The sequence below is a fragment of the Felis catus genome, chromosome B2 (genome assembly GCF_018350175.1).
Source record: "Felis catus isolate Fca126 chromosome B2, F.catus_Fca126_mat1.0, whole genome shotgun sequence".
NCBI lineage: Eukaryota > Metazoa > Chordata > Mammalia > Carnivora > Felidae > Felis > Felis catus.
The window spans coordinates 44,567,938-44,589,514 of record NC_058372.1 but is presented as its reverse complement, the minus strand read 5'-3'; the positions used below and the strand labels follow the sequence as shown (position 1 = coordinate 44,589,514).

The window sequence follows — 21,577 nt, the reverse complement described above, 5'->3', positions numbered from 1 at the left end:
AAATAGAACGCCCAAATCATCCACAGTCTTCTAACTCTCCTTGCTACCTCTTCCATCCCCACACATTTTTTTTCTTACCAGCAAAGACTGAGATTTCTGCTCCTTCCTTAGAGCATCTCTCTACTCATTTAACTTGCGGCATCAGAAATGATCTGCATTGACTTTCTGCGCTTCCTGAATGTGTCTTCAGGGTTGTTTAGAGCAAGCCTTGGATGCTTTTGCAAACGATGTTTGGCGAAATACTGTCATGACACACGAGACGAGGCTATCATTCTTCTAAGGAAATACATATACATGGCCATAAAAAATGCATTTGTATATTCTATGCAGGTGAATATATTTGCAAGCTGACATTAGATATTTTTGAATATGAGTCCAGAAAAAAAATGGATGTTACACCCATCCGAATTTTGGCAACTGAAGAAATGAAGGTGACGTGTGATAACAATCCTGTATCTTTGAACTGCTGCAGCGAGATTAACGTGAATTGGAGCACGGTAGAATGGAAGCAGCAGGGGAAAATAAACATTCCAGGTAAGGATGTTAGATGCCCTTGTGCATATACATTTTTGCCTCTTGGCCAAGTAAAAATGGGAGAGGCACCGGGTGGAAGAGGAAATGTCAGACGGCTGTTTTTTCCCAAACTTCACACTGTGAAAAAGTACTAGGCTTGATGCCAGCTCCAGCTTCGCTATTCTAGAACATTCCAAAAATATATGCATATAACTGTCATGCTTGGGTTGTAGACAAGATCCTGGCAGAGAAGACCTGATGACTTTGGACCATAGTATCTCCCACTTGTACAAAAGTTTGCCCCACCTTTTTCTCCTCTTCATCTTCAGCAAAGACCTAAGGATGAGGTCACTGGCTTTGCTTTGGAGCCTGACTTGGAATTTCTCTTTTCTGTGTCTCTTCTCCTGGTGTCTGTCCTTCTCATGCCTCCACCTCTGTATTCAGATCCTTCAGTATTACCTAATTCTCTCTCTCTCTCTCTCTCTCTCTTTTTAAAATCTCTCTGTGTAGACCTGTGTGTCTCTCAATTGTTCCATGTCAATTTCTGATCCCACTTTTCTCTCAATTGTTGCACGTCAATTTCTGATCCCCTACACAGACCCTGTTTTGTATAACACTTTATGATTAACCAGTTTTGAAAATCTGTTACCACTTTTAATCGTATTTAACCTTGATCACACACTTGACGCTGGCTTTTTTTTGCCTCCAATTTGCAAATAAGGAAATTGAGGTCTACAATGACTTATTCAAGTTTGTCACAATAGGAAAGAAAGAAAGAAAGAAAGAAAGAAAGAAAGAAAGAAAGAAAGAAAGAAAGAAAAGAAAAAGAAGAAAGAAAGAAAGAAAAAGGAAAGAAAGAAAGAAAGAAAGAAAGAAAGAAAGAAAGAAAGAGAAAGGAAGGAAGGAAGAAAGAAAGAAAGAAGGAAAAGATTCACCTCAGGTCTGATTTCACAAGACCAGTGTTTACCTTGGCAAAACTATTTTTCCCATGCCTGATGAGCCAGTGCTGGAGTCGGCTGATCTGGCAGAGTTTGTTCTGAAGCAGAAGATTGCTTTTTGTCTAGAAACTTCATGTAACAAGATCCAGTCCTTCCCTTAAGAAATGACAGTTTTATGTGTTCCTTTTTAAACTAAAAAAAATCATTAAAGTAAAATGTGGTTTTACCCATCAGTGTGGCAAGGCTCTATTTTACAAAGCCTCTGCTACCAGACGATATTAAGTTATAAAAAAAAAGACAAAACGATGATGAATTTCCATGCACCTTTTCCTGAGCACATCTATTTGCAAAGCACATTTCACCTGCCCCATTTGTATTTCACTTTAAATACTCCCAAGAATGGGAAAGGCATCTGGTAACTGCTGAAAATGTTGACACATGATACGTTTAGTCACTTCCTTGATTTTTCAGGAAGAGGAGGTGTAGGCAGGCACCCTGGAGGAATTGCCAGATGGGAGAAAGACCTTGCAAAGTTCCCTTGGTACTGACTTCATAAGCTTTCAACTCTGAGAGGTGAAAAACCTTGCCCTCTGGCAGAGGAGCCAGGAAGCCTGTAGTACAGATGCACAGGGACCTCTCTGTGGCCGCCACTGCTTCAGACATTCCTGATACCCAGTGCCGGTCCGACTGCAGAACAATGGCTTTCCTGCCACGGGGCTGGCCACCTGGGGACCTGTACCGTCTGTTCTCTGATGAACTTAGCCTCTGCCTTCAGCACCTTGCCTTCCTCCCCGTGCCCCGCTCCGGAAGTTCTCCCTCTCTCTCTCTCTCTCTCTCTCTCTCTCTCTCCAAATTCCACGAGGTCATCAGCACCCATCTGTCAAGGTCAGTAGGAAACAGTCAAGCAAAATAATTCACTGGAACGCAGGTGGGACTGAAAGTACTGCCTCACGTCAGAAACAGGTGCATTTCATTTTCAAAACCCAAGGGATAAGACAGCAAGACAGTGATCAGCCTGGTAGAATTTCTAGCGTTAAGAAGGGGGTCTTCGTAGAACGCGGAGGGCTTTTTGGAGCTTTTCAACTCATCAGGAAGCAACTGATGATATAAATGGTAACGGTACAGAGGTAAGAGCATCAATACTGCTCCTGCCGCTGGTAATAGTAAAGGTACTCACAGTTACTATTATTAGTGCAGCGTCTAGTCTGCCTGTATGGCCTGCATGGAAACGGATTGACAGGCTGGGGGAGGTGACGAGCAACAGACTTGGTAGCCTCCCTGTGGCTCTTATTTGGTGTGATGATAAAAAATAATGGAGCCATGGGGCGCATGGGTGGCTCAGTCGGTTGAGCGTCCAACCTCGGCTCATTCATGATCTCGCCGCTTGTGAGTTCGAGCCCCGCGTCGGACTCTGTGCTGACAGCTCGGAGCCTGGAGCCCCCCCTTCCGATTCTGTGTCTCCCTCTGTCTCTGCCCCTCCCCTGCTCGCACTCTGTCTCTCCGTCTCGCAAAAATAAATGAACATTAAAAAAAAAAATGGGAGCCTTAATTCCCTCCTGGCTCACAAGTTACAGCCGTTCCCAAGTGAGTTCATAAACTTCTTCATGGCCCTGCCTACCGCATCCAGTGGCCCATCACCATGTGGAGTATTCAGAAAAAAACTGAATCTTTATAAGAGGGTGCCAGCTCCCTCTTGGCTGACGGACGTTGGATGACGTTAGAGGGAACAGCTTTAAACTCCACAGTCCCCTTTCTTGTGTCTTTTCTTCTGATTGCTCTGCTGAAATGTTTAAGCATGTATTAATCTGTGTGCTTGTGTGCTGCCCCAAATGGATTTTACTTGGGGTTGTGTGTTTTGTTTGTGTTGTTTTGTTTTCGCACCCAAACAGGGCATCAGTGAGAGAGAAAGAAGGGAGACTGGTTGTTTTTCTTTACTGAGTAGAAATCAGTCTTGTGGCTTTGGAGTCCCTTCATGACGTGCCACTGGAGGTAGGCTGGCTTCAGGGTCTGAGGCAAGACCTATGTAGAGAAGTAGCTGGAAGTAGCTGGAAGTAGCAGACAGCATCATGGGTGGCTGTGCTCTCTGTTCCTCTGCACGCGGGGTCACCCCAGGTGTCTATGAAAAAGACCAGCTGTCAGGGCTCTACCCTAGAGCAATCGTGTCAGGATCTCTGGGTTTGGGATCCAGGCAGTGGCATATTTTCTTGAATTTTGCAGGAACTTTTGTTGGGCATAGGGGAGTGAGGACTGTGTCTTTAGCCTAGTTCCTCATTTTGCACACGAGAAACGGAGGCTTTCTGTGTGCTGCCCCGTGTCTCCCCAAGAGTAGCAAGGGATGCCCCATCTCACCAACTACTCTTTCTCCTCCTCTGTGTTTCTCTATGTGTTCCCACGGATGCCATGGACAAATCCGATTTTATTATTTTATTTTATTTTATTTTATTTTATTTTATTTATTTTTATTTTATTTTATTTTATTTTATTTTATTTATTTTATAAATATTTTATTTATTTATCTTATCTATTTTATTTTATTTATTTTTATTTTATTTTATTTTATTTTATTTTATTTTATTTTTTTCATGTTTTTTAAATTTATTTTTGAGACAGAGACAGAGCGTGAGCAGGAGAGGGGCAGAGAGAGAGAGGGAGACACAGAGTCCAAAGCAGGCTCCGGGCTCCGAGCTGTCAGCACAGAGCCCGACGTGGAGCTCAAACTCACAAACCGTGAGATCATGACCTGAGCCGAAGTCGGACGCTTAACCGACTGAGCCCCTCAAATCCGATTTTCAATCGTGATTCCTCTGCTTGTGGGAATGCCCACAGAATTGAGTACAAGAAACAGGGAGAACTTGAGCCAAGTCGTCTGTCCTGAAAAAATCCTCCTTATGACCCGTGCTCTCCAGGACGATCATAACCTACTCCCAGAAAGCTGCAATCCCGTCTCTGCCGCGTGCCCTCTTCCTGACGCCGGGCAAGTCGGGTCGCCTCACTGATCACACTTTCATCTGTTAAATAGTGATGATGCTACCCATTTTTACAAAACCTTGTGGATGTTTGGAGTATGTAAGACAGCTGAGATATTTCAGAGGAATAAGCCAGAAGATGTTTACAAGTGAGTGGGAGTAGAATGTGAGGAAATGCTTTTAAGACCTTTAATTCTAGGAGCTGCCAATAGCAAGAGAAGAAACAGAATACGTGCAGGTTTTGTCCAGGAGAAGAAAGGTCAGCTCTTAACTGAACATGTTGAGTTGGAGGTACCTAAGATGTGAAATCAATGCTTGGGAATCTGTTTCTAACGTTTCCAACAAGAGCGTTTCTCTTACAGAGTCGGGAGCCATCCACATATAGAATCTAAAATAGGTAGGAATCGTGGGCTTGCATAGATCTGATGGCTGATGTGAAAGAACAGGAGGGAAAATTCAAGTCACAAGGGAGGGGAAAAAGATAAAGGATAGAATGGGGTCCTGGGAGAGTTGGGAGAGGTGGGTTTTCAAGGGCCAAGTGGAGAGGTGAGCCTTAGAGCCTCTGAGCTTGTGCCTCTGAGCTTGGAGCTCATCCAATCAAGTGGGGGAAGATGGAGATCGGTTTGGAGTTCGGAACATTTGGGGGACTGGGGATGAAAGCTGGTTATGTATTAATCAGAGTATTTCGAACATCAGTGGTCATCCAACCAAGGCTGGAAAAGATGCATTTATGCTGGAGCTTATCAGAAAGCTTATCATTTTCCTTGGTTGTTGGAAGATTGGACAGTATTTGAAGAAGCCTGATGAGGATGTGGTGGTAGGCAGGGTTGGAGGAGAGGGATGGAAGGAGGGAGGGAGTTAGAGAGTCGTTAACAGGAAGTAAAGATGGCGGGGATGGCAACTTGGGAACGGAAAGGAAAATGTGAAAGAGGAGGTATTTTTTTTAATGCTTATTTATATTTGAGAGAGAGAGAGAGAGAGAAAGAGAGTGCAAACCAGGGAGGGACAGAGAGAGGAGACACGGAATCCGAAGCAGGTTCCGACCTGTCAGCTGGACACAGGGCTCGAACCCACAAACCATGAGATCGTGACCTGAGCTGAAGTCAGACGCTTAACCAACTGAGCCACCCAAGTGCCTCAGGCAGAGGAGGTATTTTGAAGGGGAAACAGCTGGTAACCTGAGAAAGCATGAAGTTGCAACTTCCACGGAAACATACAGACTCGTAAGAGGGTACACGTCATGATGAAACATTTCTCCAATGAGACAAATATCACAGGCTCCAGGCTTCTTTCTCCTTTCAATAATAATAGTCTAAATAATCTGACATCTTTTTTCCTTGCCGTTGAAATCATATCCAAACACCTTGCTTCTCTCTCTCTGCCCAGAGCAGTCTAGTGACTTTCTCAACACTACCCTGCTTGTAAGTGGTCACCACCGTAACAATTCTCCTTCTCCAAAAAGAAGAAAGCTGACTTAAATAATAACTCCTCGGCACTGATTTGGCCTCTTTGCTCCTAAATCAAATAGTCACCCAGCGATGATAGCAAAACAAACAAACAAACCAACAAACAAAATGCTTGTGTCGTTGCAGGAAACCCTGAAACAGACACAGATTCTGGCTGCAGCAGATACACCCTCAAGGCCGACGGGAGACAGTGTCCAAGCAGCCTGGGTGGCATGAGGGTCACCTATGTGTGTGAGTTCGTCAGCGAGCACGGAGCCAGAGGCAGTAAGAGCATAGAAGTGACGTTCACCTCTGTGGGTAAGGACTCCTTCACTGGGATCTTTGGCTTTGCCCCTCAAGCCAAGGGCCATGAATCCCAGGGGAATATCCCAAGGAGCAATCAAGCAGGGCCTCCCCTGGTAGTGGGGGTGTGGTTGGGGTAAATCACTAACGGGAGACAGAAGAGGATTTCCCTGTCTACCACTGAAATGCAGACGAAGTCATGTTTCCACTCTTACGTGAAACTTGCGAAACTTAACAAAGACCATGGGGGAAGGGAAGGGAAGGGGAAAAAACAGTTTCAAACAGAGAGGGAGGGAGGCAAACCATAAGAGATTCTTAAATACAGAGAACAAACTGAGGGTTGATGGGGGGGGCGGGTATGGGGAGAAGGGAAAATGGGTGATGGGCGTTGGGGAGGGCACCTTGTTGGGATGAGCACTGGGTGTCGTATGTAAGTGATGAGTCATGGGAATCTCCTCCCGAAACCAAGAGCACACTGTATACACCGTATGTTAGCTAACTTGACAATAAGCTATATTTAAAAAAAATAAAAACTAAATTCAGAGGGAGTCTTTAAAAGAAAGGAGGATGGGGCTGTGAAGACATGGCTGCAGGGAAGGCCAAGGCCTGCATCGTGCTGATAAAGCAGAAAGTGAACTGGGAAATACAGTTTCAGGCGTGGATTAGTTCTGTTTAATCCCTGAATTTCTAATGAGGGTAGCGCCCCTAATTTTCCCCTTTCCCCCCATAATCCTATCCTCCCTCCCTTCCAGTAGCCTGGCTCACTGCCTACCACCCTTCACCTGCTCTGGCATCCTTCTCTCCCACTCCACCTGTTCTAGAGAGGATGCTGCAGAAAGCTTTAAAAGTCTGATACTTTGTGGTTATTTTATAGTTGTCGTGAGTCGTTTTTAGCCTTTTGACTGAGTCAGGCCTCTTAAAAGTGTCATTTCTTCTCCCCATAATAAAACATGATAACTTCACCCCTATCTGCAAAAAAAGGGGTGGTCAAACTTGTTTTTCCACCCATCTCACAAAACACACACACACACACACACACACACACACACACACACACAAAAACCGAAAAACTACTTAGGTCAATCATCAGACCCCTTTGAACAATTTGGACAAAGGTTCATATGAACAATACTTATTAGTCTCATTCACATTTTCTGCTCTTATGACTTAGCATTTTTACAGAGATCAAGACTATGTTTATCTGAAAAACATTACTGCCATGGATGAGTTCGGGGGTCTTTTGAGCAATGATTTGCAATTGTCTGTAGTGGGAGCAGTTATACACTTCCAGTTCTGACTCTGAGTTGTATTGATTATGTGGGGTTCAGGCTGTCTTAGAAACGTATTTAGACTTCGCGGAAAACCACTGGTCCGGTAGTTTGGAGCTCACCTGAGAATCAAGAGGAACAGATTCATGGTTCCGTGGATCCATGGTTCCTACCTTTCCACTCTCAGAAACCGCCAAACTGTAGAAAGGCATCTCTACCCGAGATCCCTACAGCCAATGAGGGCAGGGGGAGGGACACAGCAATCCATGCTTATGGAACTGAGGGACTGTATCTGAACGTTGGGATCCCAGCTTCTAAAGGGCACAATGGGGAGCCCTGATTTCTTTTGATTGTGACCAAGAGTAAGATTTTACACTGATTGAAAAAGCAAGCTGGCATCAGTGGGCTCAAGGCATGAAACTGTTCGCTTATAGAAGACCAAAGTGAATGGCATTTTGAAATGTCAATGACATGCTCAAAGAGGAATGGAAAGAGAGAAGCAGGGGCAAACACAGTGGAATGTTCATGTAAGCTCTTACATTTGTTAAGGGTCCGGTTAACGTTTTTGTTGAAGAATTCCTCATGAACACATGGGTTAAGTCAACACCCCTAAGTTTGCAACCTTTTGCCCTGCTGATCATCAGGAAATAATTCCAGCCACAATGGGAAAGTGCACGAGCTCCTAAGGCATGTGATGGAAATGAGTACAGTTCAGAGCACCACCGGGAACAGCCTAGAAACCAGTAAAGCCCAGGAACAGCAAGGTACCAGTCCCGCATTGACACAAGTAGAGTGAGGACGGCCCACACTCTCTGTCTCTGTCTGAAATTTCACTCGCGTGTCAATGTCACCAGCAAGACTAAACATTGTGCCTGTTGTTGGTTTTTCTTTTGTCTGTTTTGTTTGCATTCTTTCAGCCAACCTAACAATAACCCGGGACCCAATTTCTGTTTCTGAGGGGCAAAACTTTTCCATAAAGTGCATCAGCGATGTGAGTAACTATGATGAGGTATACTGGAACACTTCTGCTGGAATTAAAATATACCCAAAGTTTTATACCACGAAGAGGTATGCTGATGGAGCAGAGTCAGTACTCACAGTGAACACCGTGACCCGGGAGTGGAATGGTGAGTGAAAGACCCCGGACCCCACTCTGCTGCCGGGACCCCCGGAAACACCCTATGAGAGGCCCCTGGAGGGCCTATGTCGTCACATTTCATGCAAGAGCCCTTTAGGGGAAGATGTCACTATCTCCATTTTACAGATGTGGAAACTGAGGCTCAGAGAGATTAACAAATACACCTAGGCTTCTACATCTTAAGTTGCAGAGACAGGATTGGAACTCGTCTCCAATTCAAGAGCCTGTGCTCTTGCCATGAAGTTAAGAGAACTACTTTTAAAAGTAGTTTCACCAGGGGCGCCTGGGTGGTGCAGTCGGTTAAGCGTCCGACTTCAGCCAGGTCACGATCTTGCGGTCCGTGAGTTCGAGCCCCGTGTCGGGCTCTGGGCTGATGGCTCAGAGCCTGGAACCTGTTTCTGATTCTGTGTCTCCCTCTCTCTCTGCCCCTCCCTCGTTCATGCTCTGTCTCTCTCTGTCCCAAAAATAAATAAACGTTGAAAAAAAAATTTTTTTTTTTAAAAAAAGTAGATTCTGTGTCTCCCTCTCTCTCTGCCCCTCCCTCGTTCATGCTCTGTCTCTCTCTGTCCCAAAAATAAATAAACGTTGAAAAAAAAATTTTTTTTTAAAAAAAAGTAGTTTCACCAGACTTTTAGAGTTTTTCACCCAATCGTGATGTAAAAAAAAAAAAAATCTAGGTAAAGGATGTATATGCCTGGTTCCAAAGAAGGGAGCGTTTTTATTTCCTATTTATCGCTACACATTATTCATGTTGGAAAGAAATGTAAATATTTGGAGGGGAAAAAAGAGAATTTGATAGAATGGTTGTAATAATAGCTGACATTTAATGAGTCCTTAGTATGTGATAGGCACAGTGCTAAGTATTTAAGTGGGTTCGTTCAATTAAAACAATAAACCTAGAGGATAGTGGTATTAGTGCCCCCACTTTAAAGATGAAGGAACTGAGGCCCAGTGAGTATAAGTAAAATACCCAAGGTTATACCTCTGATAAATGGCAGATCCAGGGTGAAACTGAGACTGACTGGCTCCAGTGGCCAACTCTTGATTGACCGCTGTACCCTGAAGCCTTTCCTTAACCATAAAGTTAATCAGTTCAGGTCCTCCAGGTCCCAGGTCATCTCTATTTGTCCATATAAGGCCTGGGCAACATCGTAGAAAGAGCTAGTCATTGTTTGGCTGGCCTCGGTAGAATACAGTCAGGACATGGGAGTATTTTTCTCTCACGCTGGACTTACATCTACTCTGTCCAACTGCTCGTTCCTACTGAGAAGCCGTAGCTGAGAAGAAGCTATAGCTTTTCCAGTCACATAAACTATTTAGCAGTCCTATACTCAGGTACTAAAAAAAAAAAAAATCTATTGTCGTCTGAACTGACTACACTTTTATTTTATGTTGAATTTAAGCTTCCCTTCCTCCCAACAGAAATTGAAAGGGGTTTGTTCTCGGTCTTTGTTCTAGCTGTTTTTCCTCTGGCTAGTTGCTGCTCTGACCACCCCAGAGTTGGGGCAAAGAGAGGGAATGTAAAGAAAATCAAAGGGTCTCACTGAGCTATAGGTACTGTTATAATCTTCCTGCACTGCCTTCATGGCACCTGTTCAGGTGGTGGTTCATCCTCTGATGGGCTCTGCCATAAAGTCCACTGGGAAAAGATCCTCTCCAGAAGCTCAACCCAAGTACTGTGCACAGTCTATTCTGCCTCACCAAGCACAGGGTCACAGGCTACTCCCGCTGTAGCCTTCCTTCTGTGCTCTGGCAAAGCCAGCCAGCCTCTCATCGTTAGACTTTTCTAGATAGGAGTCAGGCATCATACATCTAACCCAGAGCCCACAGATGAAGCTCTCTCAAGAATTTTAGCCTACCCCTGCCCCTTCCACACTCTTTAGTGGCATCATGGTGCCCTGGAACCTGAGGGAACCACTCACTCAGAGATGGGGAGAGGAGACATCACAACACCTCAGTGCTCCATCTGGCTGACAACTCCCCTCAGAGAACACCCCATCTCAGCACACACCAAAACTCCCATCTTTCCCCCTGGGTTAATAAAAGAACTTTGAGAGTAGGTATTGGGAAAGAACCTGGCTTCAAATGCAATTCCACAGTCAACAGGCTGTATAACTTTGGATAAGCCACTTAATTTTATTTGGAGTTTTATGTAGGCTATTGGTTGGTCCTTCAAATACATAGAGAACCCAGGAGGAGAGGTGATCAAACATTCCCTTGTCCAATGTCCAGAGGAAGGTATGATGTGCCCTTGCCCGTGCTTGACAGGGAAATTTAATCCTCTTCTTAACCTTCCCAGCAAACGCTATTTTGGAGCAGTGACTACACTCCATCTCACTTTTGTTTCCTTCTACTCAGGAACCTATCATTGCATATTTAGATATAAGAATTCATACAGTGTCGCTACAAAAGATGTGACTGTTTACCCGCTGCCTCTGGAGCCAAACATCATGGTTGATCCCTTGGAAGCTACAATTCCGTGTAAAGGTTCCCATCACTTCAAGTGTTGCATTGAGGAGAATGAAGACTACAAAGTCACTTTCCAAATGGATTCCCTATCCTTTCTTGCAGGTAAGACAGTAATTGCTGCATTGTGAGGCACACCTCCTTCATGTGGAGTCTAAACATCTCATCTTAAAAGAGAGGTAAAGAGATATGAAGACTGCATCAGAGACAGAACGTAACAGAGAGAACCCCACGAAACTTTAATACCTTCTGTTTTGCTGTGTGACCCATGGCTTGTTGGTTTGTGGCAAAATCTGGAGGGTCTGTGAGGGTGAAGGAAGCCCATTGGTTTTACTGGGAGCTGTCGAGGACAGTGCTAGAATACTTTCACAGGCCTTCTACTTCCTCAGTACATCAGACTAGAAATTCTGGTAGTCCCTCCCCCCACGCTATGAATCAGCATGCTTCAAAAGTACCTCAAAAATCCTTTTAACTATGCACAGTTGAGCATTCAAGAAAGTAATAGGCCAAGAGCATAAAGAAAAAAAAAATACAAATGTTTTAGTACTGCTGGGCCTTCTCTGAAGGCATCTGCCAGTGTCAGAAATGCAGCACCTTGGGTTTTAAGGCTCTGAAGGACATTCCGGAAAAGGCCTTACTCTCTAGGCAGTATCTTAAGGCACCCTACATCACCAGCACAATGTCAGAACCCTCAAAGGGTGAGATGCTCACTCAGTAAGAGGATAAGCAGGAAAACAAAATTTGTCTGCCAGAGTTAAGAGCTTAGCCTCATTTCTGGGTGGGCAAAAACTTCCCCTAAGAATTATAACTGTCTTGCCCCCACTCAGGTTTGGGGTTTGAATTTATACTACCTATGGGGTCCAGGAACTCCACACTGAAGAGTGACTAATTTAAAGTGGCCTACTGGTAGCACCCAATGGTACCTGCCAAAAAAAATTCAAATCCTCTAAGGTAGGATATACCCTCAATCCATGGACCTCAGGATTCCTACAGATTAAGGTCAACCAAATATGAGCTCACAACCCCAAATCTCAAAACACAGACACCTTCTTGAAGGATTTACAAGCTCATTCATTCGTTCGTTAAGCAACTATTCATAGAGACATGCCCAATGCAAAACACTATAGTAGTCAATTAAAAGAAGACAAAAGAAGGTGGGGCACATATATTAATATCTAGCTGAAAGTGTTCATGTCAAAAAAGACAATGGGTATAGCAATACATTTCTAAAATGAGCAACCCAGATCAAAAGAACACTGGAAGTTCAGAAAAGCAGGACCCAATTAAGATGAGAATTTAGAGAAGGTTGTATGGTAGGAGGGTCTAGAATCAATCTGGATACCGAAGTATTTAAACATTTCAACATTCTATGTTTAACATGCGTGCATTCGAGGCTCTCTGTGTGCCAAATACTCAGCTAGACATTGGGAGATGCAATAAGTAAGACCAGATACCTTCTCTCCAAGACTTTATGGTCTAATGGAGGAGACAGGTCCATAAAGAGGTGACTCTAAACCAATGTGGTGAAGGCAAGACAGAATAAATGCACAGGACATGCTGGGATTTGGACAGGCAGAAGGAGGAGAGAGAAGCTGAAAGGCATTCTGATTGTCCAAACTGTACAGGCACAGATTTGGAGTCATGAATGGTAGAGGTAAAGGTGAGGTGAGCACAGTGTAAATGTGGGCTGACTTACTTCTACGCTAGGGCCATTTTTAAACCCATATCAAAAAATGAATGTGGCACATTCCTTGGAAAAGTCTGGACACACATATCCATATTGGATTATCTGAAAAAAAAAATGTGTGCTTTGGAGACTCATCTTGTGACTTAATTCTTTCTATAATTCTATCTCAGAAAAAGAAGTTAATGGAAAGCAAGTGTGCTACAAATATAATTTCATGGCAAGCTCAGTTTCCTGGTGTCCAAAAAAGCTCAACGTATTTTGTCACTTTACCAATGCTGCTAATAATTCAGTCCAGAGCCCCTCTATGAAGCTTAACCTGGTTCCTGGTAAGAGCATTTTAAATTATTTTAAAATATTATAGTCATGAGCAAGGTATTCATTTAGTCATCCATTCCTTCATTCATCCATTCAATAAATATGTATTAAGCACCTTCATGGGGCAGGCCTTGGGCTAAGGGTGGGGGATTTGAAAAGAACTAAGCCATGTTGACTGGTCTCAGGCATAGGGAAAAGATGGATGTGATAAAAAATGTTATTACATCTAATGCAGTAAGGGCTGAACTCGAGATGCTGTGGGCAGTCCAAAGAGGCTTCCAGGTTTAACTCTCCTAGTGATGGTAGGGAGCAAACAATCAAGAAAACCTTGTGGACGAAGCCCTATTTCAGTGGAGTCTGGGAGGCTAAGCACTGTACTGGGAAGTGCACAGTATCTTTGAACTTCCAGCAAAGGAAAAGTGTCCCTACTAGACAGGGCTACATGAAAAGAATCAATCTAAAAAATAGGCAACCATCTTTGTCATCCTTTGTCATCACTGGGCCAATATCACCCCACGTATTTTCAAGGTTGAAGGTCATGGTTTGTGGCCATTTCTGTAATGGCCCATGACCAAGAGCTCTCCTCAGGAGCAGCAGAGAGGCAAGTGAATAAAGGATGGTCCTGGGCTTCTGCAAGAAGCAATCCCCTCCCCCAGAACCCTTCTCTGTAATAGCACCTCTGATATCCCAGGGACTCATAGCTCTATCACGAATCATGTTTGGGTTTACTTAGTGATTTGTGGTCATTTTCACGTGTATTGGTGACTGAGCCCTGGACATCAAAGTAGGAATTTAGAATTCCCCATCTCTCTGAGTCACTGTCCCTTGACCCTACTAAGCACACCTCTTCTTGGGGGGGTAACCAAGGCCACTTCTTCACTGTCCCCCATGCCGCATCTTCACCCAGGCACTGACATGTTTTATTGACTTATCCTTGTTCTTCTCCTCTTTCCTCATCCCAGGTGTGATTCCACTTCCTTTTCCTAGTAGAAACTACTTAGTATTTCAAGACTTTATACAATGACTGAGAACTTAATGCTAAATTTGTAAGTCGGTGAGAAAGGGATCTGCTCATCAGAGAATCAAGGTCCCCTCGAGATTAGAGGTTCTTCAACAAATGTCATTTTCCCATGCAAGTCTGGTCTTGAGTAGACGTGAAATGGAGTCACCACTAAGGGAAGCCAGAAGGAACAAACGTTTACAAATATTGCTTAGAATATTCAGGTCATGGGTGCCTGGAATTCCGACCATTAATTACATATTTGAATGAAGGCAGTGCCTCTCAACCTTGACTGCACACTGGAATCACCGGGGAAAGTTAAAAAACTGCCAATGTCTAAATCCCAGCCCAAGAGGTTCCTATATTTGAGCAGGAGTGAGACTGGACATTGGTATTTTCCAAGATCCCCAGGTGATTCTAATATGCCAAAGTTGAGAATCCCTTGGATTAGGCATTATGTTCCTGAAGATTCCCAGTAACTTGATTATCTCTTATCTAGATGAGCACACATTAAGCTCTCATTTTTCCATGCTTTAGATTTTACAGGCAGCGGAGAGAAGATATCTTCGGACTGGAGATGGTGATGAGGCATAGAGGAAATAAGTTCTGTTAGGAAAAGCAAGTGCAGATTAAAGTCAGATTTGTGTTGAAAGCACAAAGAGGGGTTTTGAAAAGTCAGGTGCAAAATAAAAAAGTGGGTAACTCTGAAAAGGTCATTGAAAGCAAAGAAAAAAGTGAATTCAAACATCAATATTCTACCTAGGCCTGACCCTATTTCAACTATCTTTTCTCCTCCTTTTCAAACAGTCCCTTTTATTTCCATGTTCCTAATGCAGGAGAGAACATCATGTGCCAAGATCCCATAATAGGTGTTGGGGAGCCTGGGAAAGTCATCCAGAAACTGTGCCAGTTCTCAAGAGTTCCCAGCAGCCCTGGAAGTCCCACTGGTGGGATCATAACGTACAAATGTGTAGGCTCCCAGTGGAAGGTGAAGAAGAATGACTGCATCTCTGCCCCAATAAATAGTCTTCTCCAGCTGGCCAAGGTGATCCTTAAATATATTTGACTCCGAGCTCTTGTTGGGGAGATATTTCTAGCTTATCTTATTTCTCAGCAAATGGGCCTTGGGCTGGTTTGTGTTGCTCCCAAAGCGACTTTTACTTGTTTATTTCCAAAGAAGATGCAAACCTAGAAATGCTTTACATTTTTCTTACATACAAATATGGAGACAACAAAATATGCATTCTGCCCTAGGACCAGCTGTATACCTTTTTACCTTGACTTCTCAGTGCCTTGTTTCTATTACCTTGAAGGTGCAGGTAGAATTATCCTCTCTTACCGATCCCCTTTGAATAATCTTGATATCAAGCAAGTAGCTCTAATCTTTTCAGAAAAAGGAGAAACTTAAAAAATAAGGTTCATTGGTGCAAAAAATATATATACTTGGGCTTTATGCTTTTACAGGTCTGAGATTTCCTCAATCTTAGAGGTAACCCTATAGTAATGGGAGATGTAACTAGCCTGCCTCTCTTACCTAGAAGAGAGGTTACTGCCATATGGTAGGGAAAAATTTCTTTTCATCAAAATAAATGTGACCTCATACTGAAGTTGCTTAGAGTAGAGACTCCTAAAATGCAAATCCTAATGAATTACAATAAGTCAACATTGATGAGGCAACTAGTAGTTATATTTAGTGGTTATAATTAATGATATCATTAGCCAAGTGGTTCCAAATGCTCTCACCATTGGAAGAAGAATTAAGGAAAAGGGGTAATATTGATTTGTGTCTCCTCTGATCATCTTCTGTCTCTTTTCTTGTCTGACACTAAATTCATTAAAATACCTACTAGGCGCAAAGCATTATTGTAGGTGCTATCAGGGTAAAGAGATCAAATCAGAACTTGGTCTCTGATTTTCTAGAGAACATAATCCAGTTGAGTAGTTATATACACACTAATTTTGCTTAGGATAATCGGGAAAGGTCTGCTTGAAAAACTTGGCATCTGATTTGGGCCTTGATGAAGGATACATCAGTGATATAAATTTTCCTAATCAAGAAAGATAGAAATGTTATAACTTGAACTCCCTGTTGGGCCCTGGTCCCAATTCTAGATACCTAGACACATTTTCAATGGAAAAGGGGCATGTTGGTCTATCATGCTTTATTTGATTTATCCATTCAATATATATTTATGGAATACCTACTATGCACCAACCTATATGGCTTATGCTCTGTGAGGCATTATAGGATATCAGAAGGAATATAACACATTTCATAATATTAAGGAGCTTATAATTTAATTGGAGAGATATTGAAATTAAAACACAAGATGACATTGTCACAAATAGAAATGTCACAAATGTAAAGTATGTAAAATAACAAACACTTATGCATTCAGAGGAAGAAACTCCCTTAGGTTGGAATACTCATCAAAGTTCTTTATGGAGGAGGTAGAATTTGAAATCTTTAATTATAAGTAGTTTAATTAATTGTGTCATTATAATATAGGTAGTTAGCTAACTAGAAAACAGAAGTGTGATCATTATAGATAGGGTGACCATATAATTTATCATCCAAACCAGGATGCATTTTGAAAACAAAAGAGGGCACTAGTAATCATTACACCGGGACAGCAGATATAAAACAGAACTGTCCCAGGAAAATTGGGATGGACAGTCACCCCTCCAATGGCCAGCAAGGTAAGCGATGAGAAAAAGCAGAGTGGCAACGTGGCTTCCGTACAGACCACCAAGGGACGATTTACTCAATTTTAATCTAGTTGTCTAGCAATCACATCTACTCTCCTTTTTTAAAAAAAAAAAAACTAGTCATCAGGTTAACATGCGTTTTACTGTTCCCTTTCTATGTGTGAGGACTTACGTGATATTCTAGTCTGAATGGCACACAGATTAAATTAAGAGATAAGTAAATTACCCTATAGGATGTACTTCTCGGAATGGAGAAAAGGAAACCACAGATGTAAGAGATTTTCATCATGGATGATAGATCAGCAGGATTTGATGACCAGACCAACCGGCAAGTTTTCCCTTTGTCTGTGTTGGCTTTTGTTTTACTAGGCTTTGATCAAGAGCCCCTATCAGGATGCGAAACTCCCGAAGTACCTGAAGGATCTTTCTGTTAGCACAGGCAAGGTGAAACACGAAGTCAGCTCATTTCCTGGGAGCCTGGGAGCCATCATTAACATCCTTGATTTGCTCTCAACGGTTCCAACCCAAGTGAATTCAGAAATGATGACGGTGAGTTTGTTTGGGGCCTTACGGGAGCTTTGAGTCTCATCTTTTCACCCCCTGGGACGTGTAGTCAAGAAACATAACTACCCCTCCCCCACTGCAGCCCCTTCTTTGTCTTCTCCGGAGAAATACACTGGATATTAGGGTCAGGTAGCATGCTCTGCCTGCTGTGGCTATTAGGGTCACAGGGAGTGTTTCTAGTATTCATTTGGGGCACTTAAGAAGATTTCTTTAGTGAATCCCCATCTTAGTTTCTTCATGAAAATAGAATGAATCCGTATCTGCTTCCTAAGAAAACCAGTCATTAAAGGTTTTCAGACTATGTACAAAGTGGGCGTCTCAGCGGTCTAGCACTGAACAAGAACTTTGAAGCAGTCAAGGTTCCGAGAGGAAAGAAAATTCACCCAGGATTCAAGTGAAGAGTTCAAATGAAGAGGCTTTAATGAAAAAAAAAATACTTAAAGAGGTAAAACCAGGGATACAAAAAGGAAAGAATGGAAGACAGTACTACCCTGAGGACTAAAGGGGAAAGGAGGGGAAAGAGCGTAGCTACAGCAGAGGGACAACTAAGCCTTAGAGGAGGGATCACGAGCGGTAGCAACAGAACCAGCACCACAGATGCGTTGAGGACAGCATGTGTGTAGGGGCGAGGGCGTGGCTGCGGTGGGTAGTGGGAAAATATATTTCCGCCTCTTCCTTCTCCCACCATCCCATCTCCTGCCAGTGCTCCGTGATGTGCAACCCAGCCGGAGGCATCTGGAAAGCAGCTTGGGTAACAAGGGTCCAAGGAGGTTATGTGGACCTCCTGGGGCTACAAGGAGCCCCAGGAGTTGCCACAAACTGGGTGGCTCACCATGACAGGAACTTATTCTCTCACAGATCTCAAAGCTAGCAGTCCGAAATCAAGTTGTCTGCCAGACCACGTTCTTTCTGAAGTCTCCAGTGGGGAGTCTTTCCCTGCCTCCTCCAGCTCCGAGTAGTTCCAGCATTCTTTGGCTTGCAGCTGCCTCATTACACCCTCTGAGTTTGTCTTCACATGGCCTTCTCCTCTTCCCCATTTGTCTTCTCCTCTTCTGTCTCTCAAAAGGATCCTTGACATTGGAGTTAGGGCCCACCTAGCTACTCTGGGATGATTTCCTCTCAAGATCCTTAATTACATCTGCAAAGACCCTTCCCCCAAAGAAAGTCACATTCACAGGGTCTGGGTATTGGGACAGATTATTCGGGGGGCCACCATTCGACGAACTACAAGGCTCATAGTTTCAGATTGAACGGAATGAGGCAAAGAAGGGCAAAGAAATTATATTGAGAGAAAGCACAAATGGAAAATGACAAGCCCGAGTTCATAGGAGAGAACATCAAAACGTTCAGGAAAAAAAAAAAAAAAAAAAAGAATGATGCCCTTGCCAACAATTTGGTGCTCAGCATTGGAGAGGGTTTTTTGAAACTACTTTGCCCTTGCCGGTAAACTATCACCCTTTACAGGCTTGGGATTTAAAGGAAAATAAAACCACTAATAAATCTCTCCCAGCCTGCTAAATTGGTCTCAGTGGGTGTGTGTTGGGGGTGACTCTTGGTAAAAATTTAACAAAGTCTCATAGCCTTGGGGACACATCCTCTGCTAACTCCCTGCCGTAAGAAGGTGGGACACAGGTCCCTACAGCCTGCGAGGCCTCATTTTTCTCTTCTCTTTTCCTCTTACCTGTACCCATGCAACCAGTTTCCAGGGAGATGTTCTTTTTTCTCCCTTTTATGATTGAAAGAATTTGATTGGTCTGACCCCATGCCATGTCAATTACAGCACGTTCTGTCTACGGTTAACACCATTCTCAGCAAGCCCGTCTTGAGTACATGGAAGGTGGTACAACAGCAACAGACCAACCAGAGCTCACAGCTACTGGATTCAGTGGAAAGATTTTCCCGAGCATTACGGCCAGAAGATAGCACTGTTTTGTCCATCAACCAAACTAATGTGCAGATGAGGAGCATGGTGATAAAACCTGGCCATCCAAAAGCCTACAAACAGAGCTTTGTTTTCTCAGACTCAGACCTGTGGGGTAATGTGGCCATTGAAAACTGCCACCTGGGAAACCTGCAGCGAGATTCATCTATTGTCACTGTGGCTTTTCCAACTCTCAAAACCATCCTCACCCAAGATGTTCCAGGAAAGAATTTTGCGAACAGCTTAGTGATGACAACCACCGTCAGCCACAATATAACCTTGCCAAACATCTCAATGACTTTTAAGAACATCAACCCTTCAGGTGCGGTACCGCGATGTGTCTTCTGGAATTTCGACCTCGCCAACCACACAGGGGGGTGGGACAGCAGTGGGTGTTCCGTGAACAAAGTCGATGAGGACAGCGTCTCCTGTGTCTGTGACCACCTAACGTCGTTCTCCATCCTCATGTCCCCTGACTCTCCGTACCCTGGTTCTCTCCTGGAAATACTACTGGACATCATTTCCTACATTGGGTTGTGCTTTTCCATCTTGAGCTTGGCAGCCTGTCTAGTCGTGGAAGCCGTGGTGTGGAAATCAGTGACCAAGAACCGGACTTCCTATATGCGCCACATCTGCATAGTGAACATCGCCGCCTCCCTTCTGGTGGCTGACAGCTGGTTCATTGTAGCCGCTGCCATTCGTAACCATTATCACCCACTCAACAAGACAGCCTGTGTGGCCGCCACCTTCTTTATCCATTTCTTCTACCTCAGTGTCTTTTTCTGGATGCTGACTCTGGGCCTCATGCTCTTTTACCGCCTGGTTTTCATCCTGCATGACGCAAGCAAGTCCATTCAGAAGACTATTGCCTTTTCTCTTGGTTATGGCTGCCCTCTGGTCATCTCGGTCATCACAGTGGGGGCCACCCAGCCCCAAGAAGTCTACATGAGGAAGAATGCCTGCTGGCTCAACTGGGAGGATACCAAGGCCCTGCTGGCCTTCGTCATCCCAGCACTGATCATCGTGGTGGTGAACATGACCATCATGATTGTGGTCATCTCCAAGATCCTGAGACCTTCCATCGGGGACAAGCCAAGCAAGCAGGAGAAGAGTAGTCTGTTTCAGATCAACAAGAGCATTGGGGTCCTCACGCCGCTCTTGGGGCTCACCTGGGGATTTGGTCTTGCCACTGTGTTCCAAGGAAGCAATGCTGTGTTCCATATCATATTCACTCTCCTCAATGCCTTTCAGGTAAGTTCCACTCTACAGGGCTCTCAGGAAGTATCTGTACTGGTGGGACAAATTAATGATAGCAACACAAACAAGGGTAGGAATGGGGAAGGATTTTAGTTCAGAGCCCTAAAGAGAAGTAATTACAAGCACTCGGTGATATAGAATGGACACATTCCTCAGCTCCCATGGAACCTCATACCTCTTATCACTGGTATTATAACTTAGTTGCATGCATGACTCTCTTTGAAAAGCCCTGATAATACACGTAAGAGGAAAGTCCCTTCCCTACACAGGATTTTGCTATTTATCCAACATTATCAGGATGCCACCTATTATCTCCTAATTGAAAATACCACTATAAAACCAAGTAATCTCTCCAGTTAAATTTCTACAAGCATTAAATGAACTCTATCTTTGTGGGGTCAGGGATAACATCTATCTCACTTATCGCTGTATCCCTAGTAGTACCTAAAAAAGAACTTGACCCAGAGTAGGTGCTCGATAACCATCTACTAAATAAAATGAGTGCTATGTACCACATAGTAAGTTCCCTAGAAACATTTGCTGAAGAAGGAAGAATGAATGTCCTATGTAAGGTAGACATTCTGCTGTATTATACTAAAATGAAAAAGACACACTCTTGGGGTGCTTGGGTGGCTCAGTCGGTTAGACGTCCAACTCTTGGTTTCAGCTCAGGTCACGATCTCACAGTTTCGTAAGTTTGAGCCCCACATTGAGAGCAGAGCCCGCTTGGGATTCTCTGTCTCCCTCTCTCTCTGCCCCTCCCCCGACTCGTGCTGTCTCTGTCTCTCCCAAAATAAATAAATAAACTTTAAAAAAAAAAAAGACACACTCTTTGCTCTCCCATAGCACATAACACATAGCACATAGCACATAAATAACTATAAAATAAGTCCAATTGTTAGAAGAACTTTAGCAGAGGTACAGACAACAAGCATTTGGAGCACAGGGAAGGGAATGCTTAATTCTGATTCAACCAGTAGGTGGGTGGTAAGCACAGGTCCTCACGAGCTGGTGAGGGGGCAGTGGGTCTGGAGGTGAAGTTGAGACATTGCCCCGATGCTCATGCCAGATCCTAACTTCTGCTAGG

At 43.8% G+C, this 21,577-nt stretch overlaps 1 protein-coding gene across 7 annotated transcripts in view; it reads left to right on the top strand.

Annotated features, from left to right (window-relative positions):
- Positions 1-21,577, top strand: part of ADGRF5 (adhesion G protein-coupled receptor F5) — a 100,744-nt gene that overhangs the window by 74,248 nt on the left and 4,919 nt on the right. For 5 of the 7 annotated variants that reach the window (XM_006931787.5, XM_023254046.2, XM_006931788.5 and 2 more), the window contains exons 10-18: positions 331-534; positions 6,010-6,180; positions 8,078-8,197; positions 8,351-8,560; positions 10,930-11,142; positions 12,895-13,050; positions 14,876-15,084; positions 17,118-17,297; positions 19,093-20,484. In XM_006931787.5, the coding sequence (XP_006931849.3) occupies positions 331-534; positions 6,010-6,180; positions 8,078-8,197; positions 8,351-8,560; positions 10,930-11,142; positions 12,895-13,050; positions 14,876-15,084; positions 17,118-17,297; positions 19,093-20,484 (2,855 nt within the window). The remainder of the gene's footprint in view (positions 1-330; positions 535-6,009; positions 6,181-8,077; positions 8,198-8,350; positions 8,561-10,929; positions 11,143-12,894; positions 13,051-14,875; positions 15,085-17,117; positions 17,298-19,092; positions 20,485-21,577) is intronic. The other 2 variants (XM_003986219.6, XM_006931790.5) reach the window with 1 other exon arrangement.